At 45.0% G+C, this 15,962-nt stretch overlaps 1 protein-coding gene across 8 annotated transcripts in view; it reads right to left on the bottom strand.

Annotated features, from left to right (window-relative positions):
• MYT1 (myelin transcription factor 1) overlaps positions 1–15,962 on the bottom strand; it is a 113,585-nt gene that overhangs the window by 43,824 nt on the left and 53,799 nt on the right. For all 8 annotated transcript variants that reach the window (XM_084646151.1, XM_084646152.1, XM_084646158.1 and 5 more), the window contains 6 exons: positions 11,490–11,544; positions 9,744–9,774; positions 5,779–5,841; positions 4,247–4,494; positions 2,218–3,096; positions 443–577 (listed from right to left, as the gene is read on the bottom strand). In XM_084646151.1, the coding sequence (XP_084502277.1) occupies positions 443–577; positions 2,218–3,096; positions 4,247–4,494; positions 5,779–5,841; positions 9,744–9,774; positions 11,490–11,544 (1,411 nt within the window). The remainder of the gene's footprint in view (positions 1–442; positions 578–2,217; positions 3,097–4,246; positions 4,495–5,778; positions 5,842–9,743; positions 9,775–11,489; positions 11,545–15,962) is intronic.

Genomic DNA, 15,962 nt, shown 5'->3' with positions numbered 1-15,962 from the left:
GTTGAATTTGGAGGGCTAAAGTGCGACTTCAGTGGTGTACTGACCTTGTGATGGGGCTCTTCCGTGCAGGGGTGAATTTCACTCTAAGGGTGCTTCTACATTGCCGCTAGGGGTGTAAATGGCAACCTGTGTCGACGGACCCGCATTAGCTGTACTCTAGAGAGCTCACTAAAAACAGACATGAGGATGTGGCAGGGTGAACTGCACAAATTTGCCTGACCGTCGCCACGGGTTCATACTTGTGCAACCGGCATTGAAGCCCTTGCCACTGTGTCCTCACTTCTTCTAGAGTTCAGGCAGTGTGGATACATCTGGACAAGTTACCATTCACACTTAAGACTGCAATGCAGTGTGCTTTGAGGCACAAGTCAGCTAAGTGCCTCAGCTCCCCAGGTTAGGCAGCCCTTTTTCTGCGGTGTGGAAATCCCTACAGTATACTCACTCTCTGGAGGGATCCTGTCTTTGTGTGGGCAACCGGACAGACTGCGATGGTGAGGGTAGAGCCCTGTGACGTGACCGGTGCCATCACAACCTGGAGTAGGACATTTGATCTCTCGCTTCTCAGGTCTTGAGGGATCTAGGAAATATGGGGAGGGGGATGTGGGAAAAAATATTACCCCAGGCAAGGGCAGCAACTGGATACAAATCATGAGTGACTGAATACAAGAAAAGGATCTTTTGTACAGCACTGCTGCAAAAGAGTTTATTGCCAAGATTTCGGAGTACGTTTGCACGTGTAGTTCAAGTGAGACTCCAAGGTTGAATATTCACACCACTAGCTGCCTGATTGTTGGTGCAAATCAGGTAGTTACTGGTGCAAAGACTCTGATTTGCACACACAATTACATTTTTGTAGGTGTAAAAATACAGGTGCAAGTTTTGCATGTGGATACGAAAGGGAGGCCATGCTCAGTGTGGCTGAAAATGTATCCTGTAATGTGCTATATAAGGTCAGTGAGGCCATCTAAGAATTATGACAGGATAATCCCACTGGCTCATATTCAATCATGGACCGAGCCAAGCCAAAAGAAGTTATTGATCTTAGGCCAGGCTTCAGTTTCTATAGGCCTGCCCACTTACGGTCTAGTACTTCCTGCAGAATTCAGAAAGGCTTAGCAGGTGATACCCTGCTTCAAAAATATGTGAACTGCATTAGTTTTCAGGTTGATATTTTCATACGAGTCCTATGCAGAAGTAGTTGAAATGTTTCACATTTTAATAGTTTTGAAATTTGAACATTAATTAATTCATTCATTCATAAATTAGGAACATTTTACATGAAATTCTTCATGAAAGTTTTCAGTCAATTTTCAAATGGAAATCGATAGAGCTGGTTGATTTTGTTTGTGTTTCAATTTCAAAAATTGTTAAAATTTTTAATTTCAAAAATGAAAAGGGGGAAACATTGGCAAATATTCCCCCCCACACTTTTTTTTTTTTAAAAGAAACCTGTCTTGTGCTAGGAAAGAGGACAACAAACTCTCAGTAGGAGAGGTGTGCATGGAATCAGGTGGTTCCTGTCTCCTGCTTTTCTTTATAGTTTTAGTTCAAAAATCTATTTAAAAGTAAACTGGTGCTGATTAAAGATTCTGATGAAACTGATGGATTGAGGATATTGGTGGAACTTTCTCCACCTGTCTATTCAATATGTACATCATGGCCCCCATGGAGAAGGCTTCTACTTATCTATTGCTCAAGTAAATTATGGCACCAAAGTCCAAATGACCTTAAAATCAGGCCACAAGGTCCATAGTATCTGGTCTCATGGGCTTTTTCTGGAATGGGAAAAATGAGCAGAAGGATGGCACTGGTGGGAGAGTTTTTGTTCTGAGTTTATTTTGGAGGGTCCTCTCGTTTGGATTTTGGTTTTAATTGACACTGGGAAGACTTCATAGCCAGAAGACTGGGTGGGAACATTTTAATAAATGGAAAGAAATAAAATGAATATAAATAGTCTCCCAGATTATCCACTCTGCATCGTTTTTGCCATTTCTGTCTTAGAGGTACAGGTTGAGATTTTCAAAGCCAACTAGGGGACTTGCCACGCAATTCCCACTGAGAGTAACAGGAACTATGTGGCTCAATCACCAAACCGAGCTTGAAAATCCACAACCAGGTAGTTTTCATGGGACACTTAGCAGTGAAGCTCAGATTCTTTCACAGTCCAAGGCTGCTGGGGAGAAAGATGGTGCATGGAAGGTTGTTCAGATACTCCACCTTTGCTGTAGTAGTTCTTTCTGATAGTGTCCAAAGGTTTGTTTTGTTTTTCGTCCACCTGGAAATGCTTTACATGCTCCCCTGGCAGGCGGCTGGGCTCCCTCATGATCTTAACCTGCTCAGCTTTGAGTGCAATGGCCTGCTCCAGCAGCCCCAGGTTCCCTCTGGTCATCATGTCGTACATTTCAGACTCATCGGTCACGGCAGATTTCTGGGACCGAGCATCGTCATCTTTGTCGTCATCTGATCTGACCTCCACGATGACCGAGTACTCAGGTTTTGGGCTGAACCGCCCTTCACAGTGGGTTTTCTGGGAGTCCCGAGATGTCTGAGGAGTTTCTTCACAGATCACTTCAGGTGCTATCTCCTCCTCTTCTTCCTCTTCCTCCTCCTCCTCCTCCTCTTCTTCCTCCTCCTCTTCTTCTTCTTCTTCTTCCTCCTCCTCCTCCTCTTCCTCCTCCTCCTCTTCTTCCTCTTCTGCTTCTGCTTGCATGGCCTTTTGCAACTTGCAGGACTCCTCACAGTTCATGTCGTCCCGATGCTCTGGACACAATTCACTGCTACGTTCGCTAGTGACCTCAATAACTTCCTCTGCATCCTCAGTTTGGATGATAATTTCCTTGTCACATTCCTCCTCGACCACCTCTTCTTCCGCCCCTTCGTGAACCAGGTGCACAACATTAACAGGAGGCTTGGAGACCTGCAGTTCATTTTCAGGCAGCTGCCCCTCTATTGCAAGGGTTTCTTCTGCTATTTGGCCTAGATTTAGGAGAGAGTTGGCAATGATTTCTTGATAGCTGCTGTAATTGGCCTTGCTAGGGCCGGGTGTACTGGTAGCTGCATTTTGTCCATAGCGTGATGATTTTGCTGGGCTTCTTACTGCAAAAAGGAAGAAGAAAAAACATTATAAGCTCATAAAGAACTTTTTGTCTCCTTTCAGCTTAATTGAACCCCAAGTCTTGCTGTTATGCCCTGGGTGAACCTGATTTAATGCATTTAGTAATAGCAGGTAAAAAAAGGGATTTCCATTTTAAAATGATTCCCACTGATAAGATGAGCAACACCTTCAGATATCTATTTTCTCCACTGAGCCATCAGAAACCATCAGCTACACATTTTTGCATGTTGCCTGCACTAGCCCAAGGTGATGTTTTCATGCTAAAGAGCACTCCATTGGAGGCTGATGCAAATTGCCTTAATAAACAGAGGTCCATAATGCATGAATACATTTACAAGGAAAGAGATATGGGAGAAGGCTAAGATCCGAGGGCCAAAACTCTTCCCTGGTTACGCACATACACCTCCTCCCAAAGCCCATGAAGGTGGCATGAATTTGGACCTAGGAGTCTTACTCTGTGACCACTGAGCATAAGAACAGTCATCCTGGGTCAGACAAATGGTCCATCTAGCCCAATATCCTTTCTTCCAACAGTGGCCAATGTCAGGTGCCCCAGAGGGAATGAACAGAACAGGTAATCATCAAGTGATCCATCCCCTGTCGTCCATACCCAGCTTCTGGCAGAGAATGGTGTTGCATCCCTGCCCATCCTGGCTAATAGCCATTGATGGACCTATCCTCCATGAACTTATCTAGTTCTTTTTTGAACCCTGTTATAGTTTTGGTCTTCACAACATCCTCCGGCAATGAGTTCCACAGGCTGAAGACAATAGAGAAGCTCATAACCTGTCTCTGGATCAGGATCCAAGACTCCAAGTTGCCTTTCCCATTGCTTTACCTATTGAGCCACACAGAGAAATGCTTTTATACTCTACATAGTTCCTTCCCCAGGAATCGTCACTGATGGAAAAACTCTTATTTTTAAGATGTTGGAGACAGTCTGTGACCAGCATAGCCAGGAACATCCCTTCTCAGATTAAACAGGTCTTTTCTGTTGTTCTTCCACTAAATATAATAATGGAAGAACCCATCCTATACATAATTCAGAGGTGCTATAACTCTTCACTATTAACACTCACTTCCCTGTTTCCATCTGTAAAATAAGCTCTGCAATCAATAATGATAAAGCACCTTCTGCTGGCTCAGGGCTGGGGGTCTCCTCCTGTTCTATCGTCTCTGCCTCTTCCTCCTCCAAAGTCCCCTCTGATTCGTCAGTGACAGACTCCTCCTTCACCTCTGTCTCCTCGCTCCCATCGCTGTCCACGTTGTAACCTTCATCAAGGGCCAGCTTCAGGGGATGGGATTTTCTCTTTGACACCAGGTGCTCGGCCTCAGCATCCTGAAGTTTCCTCTTCTTTGCTAGAGGGCAGCTTTGTAAACTAGAGGGAAAGAGGACTCATTGCATGAGGGAGGCATGTCTGAGCAAGACCTCAGAAATGGAGGCTTTATCAATGAAGCAAGAGGTAAAAAAGTCCTTTAAGGACTAAAGAGAAATGGGCAATGCATAGGGAGGGCCAGGTCTTCAGCTGGTTTATATGTCCTAGCTCTGTTGACCAAGCTGCAGATCTGGCCTTCATTCTTTTTCACTCTTCTCTAAAGAAACTCACCTATGAATGGGCCAGCTCCTGATGCCTTTACTCAGTTTTCGCTCAGAGATCACTGGGAGTTCGTATAACCCAGTAAAAACATTTAGTCCTATGGCATCTTATCAGGGGTGGCCAACCTGGGGCTCCGGAGCCACATGCGGCTCTTCAGAAGTTAACCTGCGGCTCCTTGTACAGGCACCGACTCCTGGGCTGGCGCCAACTTTCCAATGTGCCAGGGGTTGCTCACTGCTCAACCTCTGGCTCTGCCACAGGCCTTCCTCCTCTCCACCCCTTCCCGTCCCCTCCCCTGATCCTGCCATGCCCTCGTTTCCTTCCCCCTCCCCTCCCCCAAGCCTCCTGCACGCCACAAAACAGCGGATCGGGAGGTGCAGGGAAGGAGGGAGGGGGAGGTGCTGATTGGCGGGGCTGCCGGTGGGTGGGAGGTGCTGGGAGCAGGGTGGGAGAGCTGCTGGGGGGCTGCTGACGTATTACTGTGGCTCTTTGGCAATGTACATTGGTAAATTCTGTCTCCTTCTCAGGCTCAGGTTGGACACCCCTGCATCTTATATCTGCCATCACAATTTACGCTAGGCCCAGTTGTTTCTACCTTGGACACTGTTGGATACTAAAGGCTGTTGGTTGCTTCTAGCTATAAAACTAGAACTGGTATTCAGATCCAGCCATAGTGGCATATTTAACTCATGGGCACCAGGAGTCCAGATGTGCACAGTATAATGCACTGATGAAAAATCTGTTAGCAGAAGAATGGACTCCAAGGCAGCCAAAAAAACTATTATTTCCCACCCCATTCCCCTCTACCATGCATGCAAGTAGCAAGCAGACCAAGTCTTCAGCCTGAAGACATCTCAGCAGAATTAATAAACCCATTGTATAGCAACACAGTGTATTCCTTTCCGCATCAGCTGTGAGTTTGGTAAAGCTCATTTAGGACCCTGATCCAACTCCCATTGTAGTCAATGGAGCTGGATCAGGGTCAGTCTGTCTTGATTCTTACATCTCTCTCTACCACTGGCATTGAGGTTCCTTAGACTGGAAATCCTCCAGACCAAATCTTACCTTCTGTGTCTTGCATACTTTCCACGGATGTGTCCTGAGCCATTACATCCTGGGGTAGGGCAGCTTGAGAGGGAAACAATCAAGCAACAAGAATGGCGATGACTTGGAGAATGCGTTTTAATTAAAATATATAAACTATGGAGAGTTAAAAAGAATCTGTGCAGAAGGAACAAAAACTGCAAACGGGAAGATAATTTCCTTTAAATAGTTCATTTCATCCCTTTGAATTCCAAGCAAGGAGGGCAGGATGGCGGCTTTGCAGTTTGCTAAAAATTAATGAAATGAGTCACCTCATTTAATTAAATGAACGGTTCATTATAGTTTTATGAGTATGTTTAATTAAAGATTTGCATGTGTAAAAGCAAGCCTTTAAACCCAAGACAACTACCGTACCCTGCCTCCCACGGTCACTGTTTAGTTTTGTTGTTGTTTTATTTTTTTTTTCACTAGTGCATAAAATAAATCATTTTTTAAAATTTCGTTTTATGGCTTGTCAGACAAGCATTGTTTGAGGATGCTAGGAATGGGGGACCTATTGAGGAGGCCAGGTTGAGGAATGGACATGGGAAGCCAGGCCTTTGGTGATAGGAGTCAGAGCATGTTGGACAAAATTCACAAGCTCCCCTGCCCTGGCTTCTGCTCAGCTGAAGCGGCAATCTCAGTGCAGAGGGCTCCAGAAACCTTAGGCACTACTCAGCCCTTAGACGGACTGAAGTGGAAGATGCTGCTTTGCATAGTTCCTCTGCACTGGTAAATGTCACCCCTACAGATAGCCCAGTCTTCAGGAATTATAGGGGCTCCAAAGGCTGAAAAGCAGCTTCAGCCAGTTTCCCTGGCGGATGTACATTAGGCTTTGGCTACTGCCAGAGGCTGCAAAGCAAGGGGGACCACCTGGGACACGGCTTGACCACTTTTTGACTGGCCTGGCTGGTTTCTCAACTCTCTTGCCAGTTGCTGGTCACAAGATGCAACTTGCCAGGGGGGTTTGCTGAGCGCACATGCCGCCGCACGCATAGTGATCTCGTAACTAGCATCCGTGCACGATGTGGCGGGGAGTGGTGCTGCGGCCGGCACCCAGGTCCTGCTCTGCATGTGCAGTGTGCCCTGTGCCAGGCCCTTGCCACCTGCTGGCTGCTGAAACGGCAGCAACTCTTCAGGATCTTCCCTCCCCTCCTCCCCCCACGGGTGTCCCTATGAACTAGCCCAGCTGAGCCAGGCAGTTCTGAGGGTTAACTCCTGGCCAAGGTCCAGATGGAAGCTGATGCAGTGCCACACTTTGCTGACCAGAATTCAGGGCAGGGAGCCCTAGGAGAACAGAAGCACTGCCCTGTTCATTTTGTGTTTGGGAGCTTGCTGACCGGCAGGAAAGCTGAAGCCAGAGACTCAAAAATCTGAACTCCCAGCAAGGTCTTAGACCTATCTTGTCTCAAAACCCTCCTGGTCCTGCTACATGTCCTTGTAACATTGAAACCCCAGGGCTGCCTTTTGCAATAAACTGACTTGTGACCTGCTTTATATCTGAGGTGATGATCCTCCTTTAACTCACGCGATCAACTGGGAGGATGCACAGTGTTCTCTTTGGCCTCCTAGCCTTTGTCCGGTGCATATGCTCAAACCAAACTGCACCTTTCACGGGGTTCCTCGTATGAGTGGAAGTGGCAGCTCAGAGGATTCTTCCAAGTGACATGCTCGAGATCATACATAAGAAGATCTCTCCAGGCTAATGTGCATAATTGGAAGAAGGTCCCCCTCCCCTTTACTGATGATCTTAAAGTCTATTTAATTTGAATTGCCTTCAGTCATGACTGAGATTGCTCTGTTCTGAACAGCCCCAGACACACTCTAAGTGACTGCACGCAGCGCAGTGGTTAAGCTAGCAATGACTTGCCTGAAAAAATAAAAAGGCTTATTTAGTGTGGAACAAGAACAGCTCTGATGAAGATGTTATGAGCATTTCTAAACTTTGCTGAATCAGTTAAGGCTGATTCCCCTTTTTAAGGCAGTAAATTACAGCCTGTGGTTAAAAAAAAAAAAAGATAATAGCCCAGAGGATCTGAGCCAAATGTATCTAAAGTGACTCGTGATTTTAGATGGCTCAATTTTTGGTGCCTAGCTTTAGACAACTTCAAAGGTGTCCAATATTCAGAGGGTGGGCGCTCAGTGCTTTCTGGAATGCCAGGTCATTCAATCTTGGCCTAGGACTTTGATTTGTGAAATCCTTAGAGATGGAAATTTCTTACATCTTGGCAGGGGTCATGAGTGGCAAAGGGCTCCATGGTTTGTTAATGGTTCTCCCTTCTTTACAACATTCACCAATTTCTCTCTCTCTCTCAAGAGCTTTAATACTTTTACAAAAGCCTTCTTATTGTCATGCAGACGATGCCTAGCTTCCAATTAGTCGATTAATCGTCCAGTTAATCAGGCAATTAGGTGACAGCTGCAGAGATGGCTGTGTGGAGCACTCTGTGCTGCCCCTGAAATATGTCACCTGCTTCAATTACCACCTCCACTCGAGTATTCAGCAATAAAAGTTAGGGAAGTGTAATGCCCAGCATCCCCCATGCTAGTCTCTTAGGAGTCATAGCAGAGCGTAGGAGCAGAAACTCGAAGAAATTAGGACAGTTAAGCTCCAATTACTCTTTGACATGGAAAGCTTTCTAATAGAGGTCACTAGAAAATGCAGCCCCTGCCATTAGCACATGCCCAGGTTAGTGAATCCTCCTCTTGCATAAGCACTTATGTCAGTTTTACAGAGATCTGAGAGATCCAGAAGCCAGTGATTTATAATAAAAAGCTTCGTAAGACTGCAACGGTTTGCTCCAGTTTTTTCTCTTGCTGTTGCTAGCATGCAAGCTACATCAAATGAACAACAGGACCTCCTGAACATCTCAGTCATCGGGCTAAGGGATGACCAGGCTGACGTGGGGAGTGGGCATCAGATCTTTACCGATGGAAAATCTTATCCTGTACCTGTGGGGCTAAATAATTTTAAAATCCATCCTGTAAGGCAGGGGAGGGGATGGAAGGAGAGACAGAGACCAGGAACATCGATAGGGGAGGAGGACAGAAGTGACAAGAGGGGAAGGGAACCAGAGAATGATCCAGGAATGGGAGCAGGGGGAGGACACAAGAGACGGAAGGGGAGGTTTGCTTTTAACCATTGTACATAACGATACTTTTCCAAGTGCCATTATTTAAGGATGCAATTCCCTCTGGGGGCTGGATCCTTGGCTGAGTTAGCCCTTGGTGCATCATTTCACCTCCTTTGCTCCTGGGACTGGTTATGGGCTGGAGTGGGGCCTAGCAATAGGGCAGTCACAGGGCTGCTCTAATTAACACCAGCTGGAACAGTCCCCCCGGGGCTTCCCTGCCAGCCAAAGATTGCTCCTTCTCATCCTTATCCGGCCGCCTCCTGCCCTCAGCCCACCACAGAATGCACCTTGCATGGAGGGGGTAGTGGATGGTAAAAGCCAGATTCCCCGCCATTAAAGTAAGTGGGAATGGGGAAGTGCAGAGGGCAGCTCCCTCTCTTCTGCCTGGCGTGCGTAAGCAGTGTTCCCTTACAGCTTTCCCCTACACTGGTTCAATGAGAGCTCTCCCCTCCTGTTTCAATCTGCTATAACTCCGGGGATTCCCTTACCCTCCTAGGGTCCCTTTTCACTCTGGGCTGGTGCAAAGGGGACTTACCTAGGGCCAAGCCCTGAGTGTCTGGCTACATGATGTACAGGAAACTGTAACACAGCTAAAATCCTGTTCATTTTTCTTCCCCTTCCCTATAGCCATAGAATGGGACTCGCCAAGTGGGAGGGGCAGAAGAAGGGGCTGCGGGAGGAGTTAGGGTTGGGCCTGGGCTTGGTAATAGATTTGCCCCGTCTAATGCTTTCCACAGCTTTTATTTCCTTAAGGAATGGGCCAGAATCCCTCTCCCTCCCCAAGCTATGAGGCTGAGAAGAAAATTTTCTTACCTCACCTCCTGTCCTATGAGTTCCGTGGGCACTGAGCAGAGGGACAGGAAACAAGAGTGGAAAGAAACAAGGCCGTGAGTAAAAACACAGATTCCTCTGCCACTGCTGAGCTAAGTCATGCTCGATCGTAAACTATGCAAGGCTACATAGTAAATAGAAAAGCATAAACTGTCTGCAGCCCTCAACCTGCTAACACTTACACACATGCTTAACTTTAAGCGTGTTACAATTAAGCATGTAGTGTTTTCAGGGAAAGGGCCTACATCTCTGTGTAGACACAAACACACACGCACACTGAGCCAGATTCTTAGCTGGTGTAAACTAGCATGGCAATATTGAAATCAATTGAGCTACCTTGATTTAAACCAGCTCAGGATCTGGACCTCTACTGGTAAAGGAACTGACTGAGTTCTCTCATGTCTCTTCAGTTTTTTGGCAGTTCATATGCATTTGAAATAGTTTTCTACATTTGCATTTTTCTAGTTTCTCATTTTAATCCCTTTTGTAACGATAGCCCAGGCTCTAGATTTTTAGGGATGATTCTTCATTTCTGAGTAATACAGATGACATTACTGGATCTTTACTGAAAACCTGATGTCCAGCCAGGAATCCAAACAGCCAGGAAAAAGAAAAAGAAAAAAGAAAAAAAAAGGAAACATGCCATGTGGCACAGGCTAAAAGGCATAACACAGCTGCTCAGTTTGTTTGAGCTAATTGGGTTTCTGGGGGATCCAAATCTCAATGGAGTGACTCACAAACTTCAACAAACTGGAGGCAACAGTAAGTAGCATGGTCTATCCAAGAAATTACCTTTTCACATCAGGAGACCTGGGTTTAAATGAGTTTCAGGCAGGTTTAAGGTGGGAAAATAAACAGAATCAGGCTGGTCTCATTATAATCCCTAATGAGCATTATATATATTACAAAAACTACCACATAATGTGGCACGATTCAGCACAATTGGCTGTATCTGATTTCTGAGGGAAGCAAATGCCTAGAAGGAGAATGATGTAGGTCAGCGTGGAGTGAGGCGCAATGGCCCAGCTGTGTGGATGAAGTTGCATAATTCCTTCACGCATCACCCTCTATTTTCACCAGTGCTATTAGTTCCTCACTTTCAATGACCTTTGAAATGCATCAGATCCATACACACAGAAAAGAGACAAAATAAATTCCGAGGTTGATCTGTAATCATTACACAGGGTACCAATGATCTGGATATGACTTTACACACTGCAGAATAGATTACAGCATCTTCCCCTTCTTTGTAGGGAAAAGGCATCTAGAGGATGAAATATACATTATTATTTTTTGTAAAGCTGGAAAATAAATAGCAATCAAGCTTTGAATTAACGAGTCATTTGTCCTCCAGTCCCCGCCATGAGACGGCCTGTTTGCTTCTGCAGCATGTACAGCCTCTGCCAGGCACTCTCAGATGTTCAACTTCAAAGCCTCCAGCGGAGCATGCATGATGAAAGCCTCTGGAACTGATCTGAAGCGATCACGATGCCTATAGAACTAAGCATGGAAGGGATTTTTTTTTTTTTGCAGGGTGGAGGAGGGAAGGTTAAATACTATGTGGGGTGTAAGTGTTTATTGCTCGAGCTGTTTTTGTGAACAGATCTCCTGGGTTTGGGGGAGGCGGGGAAGCAGTGTTTCTGGGTCTGAAAGGAGAGCCTGCTTGGAAAAAACGGAGCACATTAACCTCAGATGTAATTCCACACAGGAGGAGAATAAATGGCTCACCTCTGATAGACTTTGATCGTGTGCGTGCTCTCTTATCATCAGTTTCTAAACTCATCTGGAATCAAACAGCGACAAAATTAGCATTTAAAAAAAAAGTCTCAGTCACATAGAATGTATGGGAAACCGTTCCCCAATATAAGTGCTTGGAGCTGGGGAGGCTGGATTGTCTTTTTTGAGAAAGATACTGATTGTATTACCTTTTAAATTAAGGCCAGACTAACTTTGCTGGGTTGACTCTAAGGGGAGGAGCCCTGATTTGTCTTTTCCCTATAATATGAAGACTTCACCCAATAGGAACGTAGCATTTCTCTTGCTCTATGGACCAAATGGCTGAAAACATGGCCTTATTGAAGTCAGTGGGAATTTTGCCATTGATTTTGATGGGTCCAGAATTTCACCCAAAGTATTTCTGCATGCTCAGCTTGTGACACTATTTGATGATAATCAGGGTATTTTAAACCACTAGTGATCCCACTGAAGTCAATAGGACTTCTGAGATAGGTGCTACGCAGTGGGAGAATGGACATGCTATTCTGGCCCACCAAGTAAATAGCTGGCTTTGTTTTGCAGACATTGCTTTTTAGGGGCTGAGCACCCACTGTTGCAAAATGGCATTGTTCCACTGACTTCCTTGAACCAGTTGAGGGTTTGTCCCTTCAAGTATAAAAAAACTTGCATGTTTTCATCCCAGGAAGAGGTGGGGGAAAGGACACAATTTTGGAGCCAGACCCTGCAAAGGCAGACCCTGCTGAAGGCAGCGAGAGTAGAGGGTGACACCATATCATCGGATGAGGCCCTAAATCTGTATCCAAAAACCTATCAACTTCTTTTCCCAGCTGTATGCATGAAGGAAAATAGCTACAGCCTTGAGGGACCAGATGAACTTCAGCATGACCAGATGAACTTTAGAACGGAATAAAATCATAGTGGGTGAAATTCTCCCCTCTGCACACGGGAAATGTTATCCAGAGGTCTTCAAAACCCCACCTAGTGGTGTAATAGCTGGACTAAGGTACAAAGACATTTTCCCCACACAAACAACAATCATGCTTTATTAACAGACATGGTAACTAGGGGATACCAGAACTAGCCCACACCTTTCCCCCAAACTCAAATCAACCCTTTTATGAATGACAAGAAATTCAGTTAACTTTAGAAAAATGTAATATGTTCTAAGGTCAGAAGGGACTAGGGCGACCATCTTTTCTGACCTCCTGGATACCTTGGGTTGGAAGGGTTGGATTTTTATTGGTAAATGTTGATTTCATCGTACACACACAAACCAATGACAAAATATTTCCTACTGATGATAATTGAAATTCACCGATAGGCAAGGTAAGAAAAATGCTGCTTGAGAACCTGGAGTTTGTTTCAAGATATTTACTTTGTATATTTTCACACGTGACATTGACAACTCATGTTTTAATAGTTATAAAGCTTTAACTTTTGGAATCTCACTGTCTACTGTCATGGAATAATTAGGGTCTGACCCCCCCCCCCAATGTCTGACCTCCCATAACTTCCCACGACAGTGAAAATTTAAATCAATAAAAATAGAAGAAGAAAAAAATCCTGACACCCCATAATTTTGCCCAACTCTGAAAATTTAAATGTATAAACATTAAAAAGAGCCTTAAAAGTAAACAAACATCGATATTATCCATCAAAATGATAAAAATATAAAAATCAAATTCTACCAAGCCTATGTATCCTGCAGGCCATAGGACTTCCCTGAATTAATTCCTCTCTGTACCAGAGCAGACCTTTTGGAAAAATATTTACACACACATGCACCTTTGTGCTTCCTGCTTTCATATCCACCAGAATTGTTGGCACACCTGCAAAGAGGGCTATACTGCACTACCCCAAGCCCAACTTGAACCGGACTCTACTGGGAATATTGCAACCCATTCCGGTGAGATTTACAGACTAGGGTCTCAATCCTGCAAGCATACATGCTTACCTTTACCCACATGGAGCAGTCCCATTGACTTCAGTAGGCCCAGGTTTGCAGACAAGGCTATGCCTTGGCTGAAAAAGGTGTGCTTTTCCATAGAGACAGCTAAGTCGGTGTGAAACCCTAGTGGAGACAAGGCACTGTAGTTTTTACCTGTATGTAGCCAGCTGCGGTAAATCCCGAGTTGGGTAGGGTGTAGATAGGGTGACCAGATAGCAAGTGTGAAAAATTGGGACACTATTTTTTGTGGGGAGGGCAAAGGGATAGTTGCCTATAGAAGACAAAGCCCCTAATATTAGGATGGTCCTGATAATATCGGGATATCTGGTCACCCTAGGTGTAGGGTTGATCTCACCTAACTACATTGATGTAATAACTATTTGTGCCTTGTTTCCACAAGGATTTTACATGGAATTATCTGGCTTGATGCAAAGCAGTACCCATTGTTTGGCGGTGAAGACTGAGCCTCAGCAAGGTTTGGATGAGGTTCTGATTAGCATCTAAACTTTTAGAACTTTATCTGAATGCAACCTCCACATTTCTGGCATTTCACTCCATTTCTGAGTCATGGGGCCATTCCAGCACTGTATCAGGCATAGCTGAAAAAAAAAATTCAGCAAGGTGCCGTGCAACTCTTTCCATGTGCTTTTTATGAGTGTTATTTAACATATATGTGTCAAAATTGTAATAGGTCACTGGGATCTGCACAGCCATTTATTATTATTATCAAACATTTATATTGGTGTAGCTCCGAGAAGCCTCTACCAGGTCAGTGCCCTATTGTGTTAGGTGCTGTACAAACATACAGTAAAATGACAGTCTGTACCACTAATAGCTTACATGCTACAAGATGAGACATACCAGGTGGATAAGACTAAAAAGTATAGAGGAAGACAGGTAACAAATACAATGGGATGTTTTAGCCCAGCCCGGCTGGGGGTGCAGTTCTCAGACAATCAGTAGTGGTTATAATAATAACTCCTATCTCTTATAATACTTTCCATCAGTAGATCTCAAAGGAGGTAAGCCATTATCCCATTACCCCCAATGGGGAAACTGAGGCACTGAGGGGTGAAGTGACTTGCCTCAGGTCATCCACCAGGCCAACGGCAGAGCCAGAAATAAAACTTAGGTCTTCCGATGCCCAATCCAGTTCACCGTCCACTAGGCTACACTGTCTCGCCCATAATAGCAACTCGCCATCTGCCCGGCTTCCAGCAGATGGCAGCTTTCTGTGTGCATTGCAACAGAAATGAGTTTTGAAGGCAGATAAGACAGTGGCTGTATTTGGACTAGGAGCTTTTTCTCACCCACAAGGGTCCTTGTGGGAGACAGCACAGAGATGCTTGGGGGAGACGCAGATGATCAAGGCTGGTATTGTTGGCAGGCGGCAAGCAGGGGCTCGAGTGAGCAATAAGATATAGGACGGATAGCTTATTTGTCTCAAACCACAAGCTCTGGAGATCGCTCTGTGCAGCCTTGAATGAATTCCCTCTATTATGAAATTTCTAGGCAATAAAAGTGGCATCTGCACTTTTGTAGAGCATTAGTAGATAAAAATTGCCATCTATTGGCATGTGAGTATAGGGCATGTTGTATTGTTCATGTGTCTTTATGTTCAATAAAGTTGTTGTCGTGCACTATGAATAGCATCTTCTGTGTAGCTTTTCCCTTGGCACGCTTGACAGCACCCCTCTACCCTCACTCAGAGAAATTTTACACAGATGGAAGGAGGCATCCAGACGACCTCTAGATTGTGGACATCAAACATTATGCTCTGTAGGGAATGACAACATGAATAAATAATACTTGGGACTTCAAAGTGCTCAACATTAATTAATTAAGCATCACAACACACCGTGAAGTAGTGAAAGCTGCCATGCAGCTACCTCTGGGGTGCAACAGGGCATCTGTTGAACAGTCAGCACCACACAACAGCTTAGGCAGGAGGAGGAGAAATAATTATTTATATTACAGCAGCACCTGCAGTTCCCCAATAAAAACCAGCGCCCCCTCACAAGCTATCTCAATAGGCAGAGTATAACAGGAGTTAGAAGCTAGAAGAACAATAGGAATAGGCTCTTATGAAACACACCAATGGATCTTTAAAAACTTTCAAAAGCAGGCAGGGCATCAGGTTTACTTCTCAGCCTAAAGATGGTCAAAGAAATGAATGAAGTTAGCAACTTCTTTATATCGGCAGAATTGTGCCCGGCTCCAATCCAGATATATAAAGGAGCAAGATCCCTCCCCCCCACCCCACACACACACATCAGTTTGGATCCTGATCTCCTATTAACTCCATGTAGAGGCAGAGGTCTGTTCTCATGGAATCAAGCAGAGCAGGAACCCAGTAAATTTTTTCTGCTGAGCTGTCAGTCTGTCTCCTGCCATAGGCATTAGTGTGGAATTACTCTGCTTCTCTTGCAATGCCTTGACTCTTGATTACCTGAACTCCTGCCTAGCCAAATGTATTTAGCGTTATCAAAGTGGTGCAGAGAATTGGGATTCTAGTG

The sequence above is a fragment of the Lepidochelys olivacea genome, assembly GCF_965140295.1.
Source record: "Lepidochelys olivacea isolate rLepOli2 genome assembly, chromosome: 13".
NCBI lineage: Eukaryota > Metazoa > Chordata > Testudines > Cheloniidae > Lepidochelys > Lepidochelys olivacea.
This window is presented reverse-complemented; position numbering and strand designations above follow the sequence as displayed.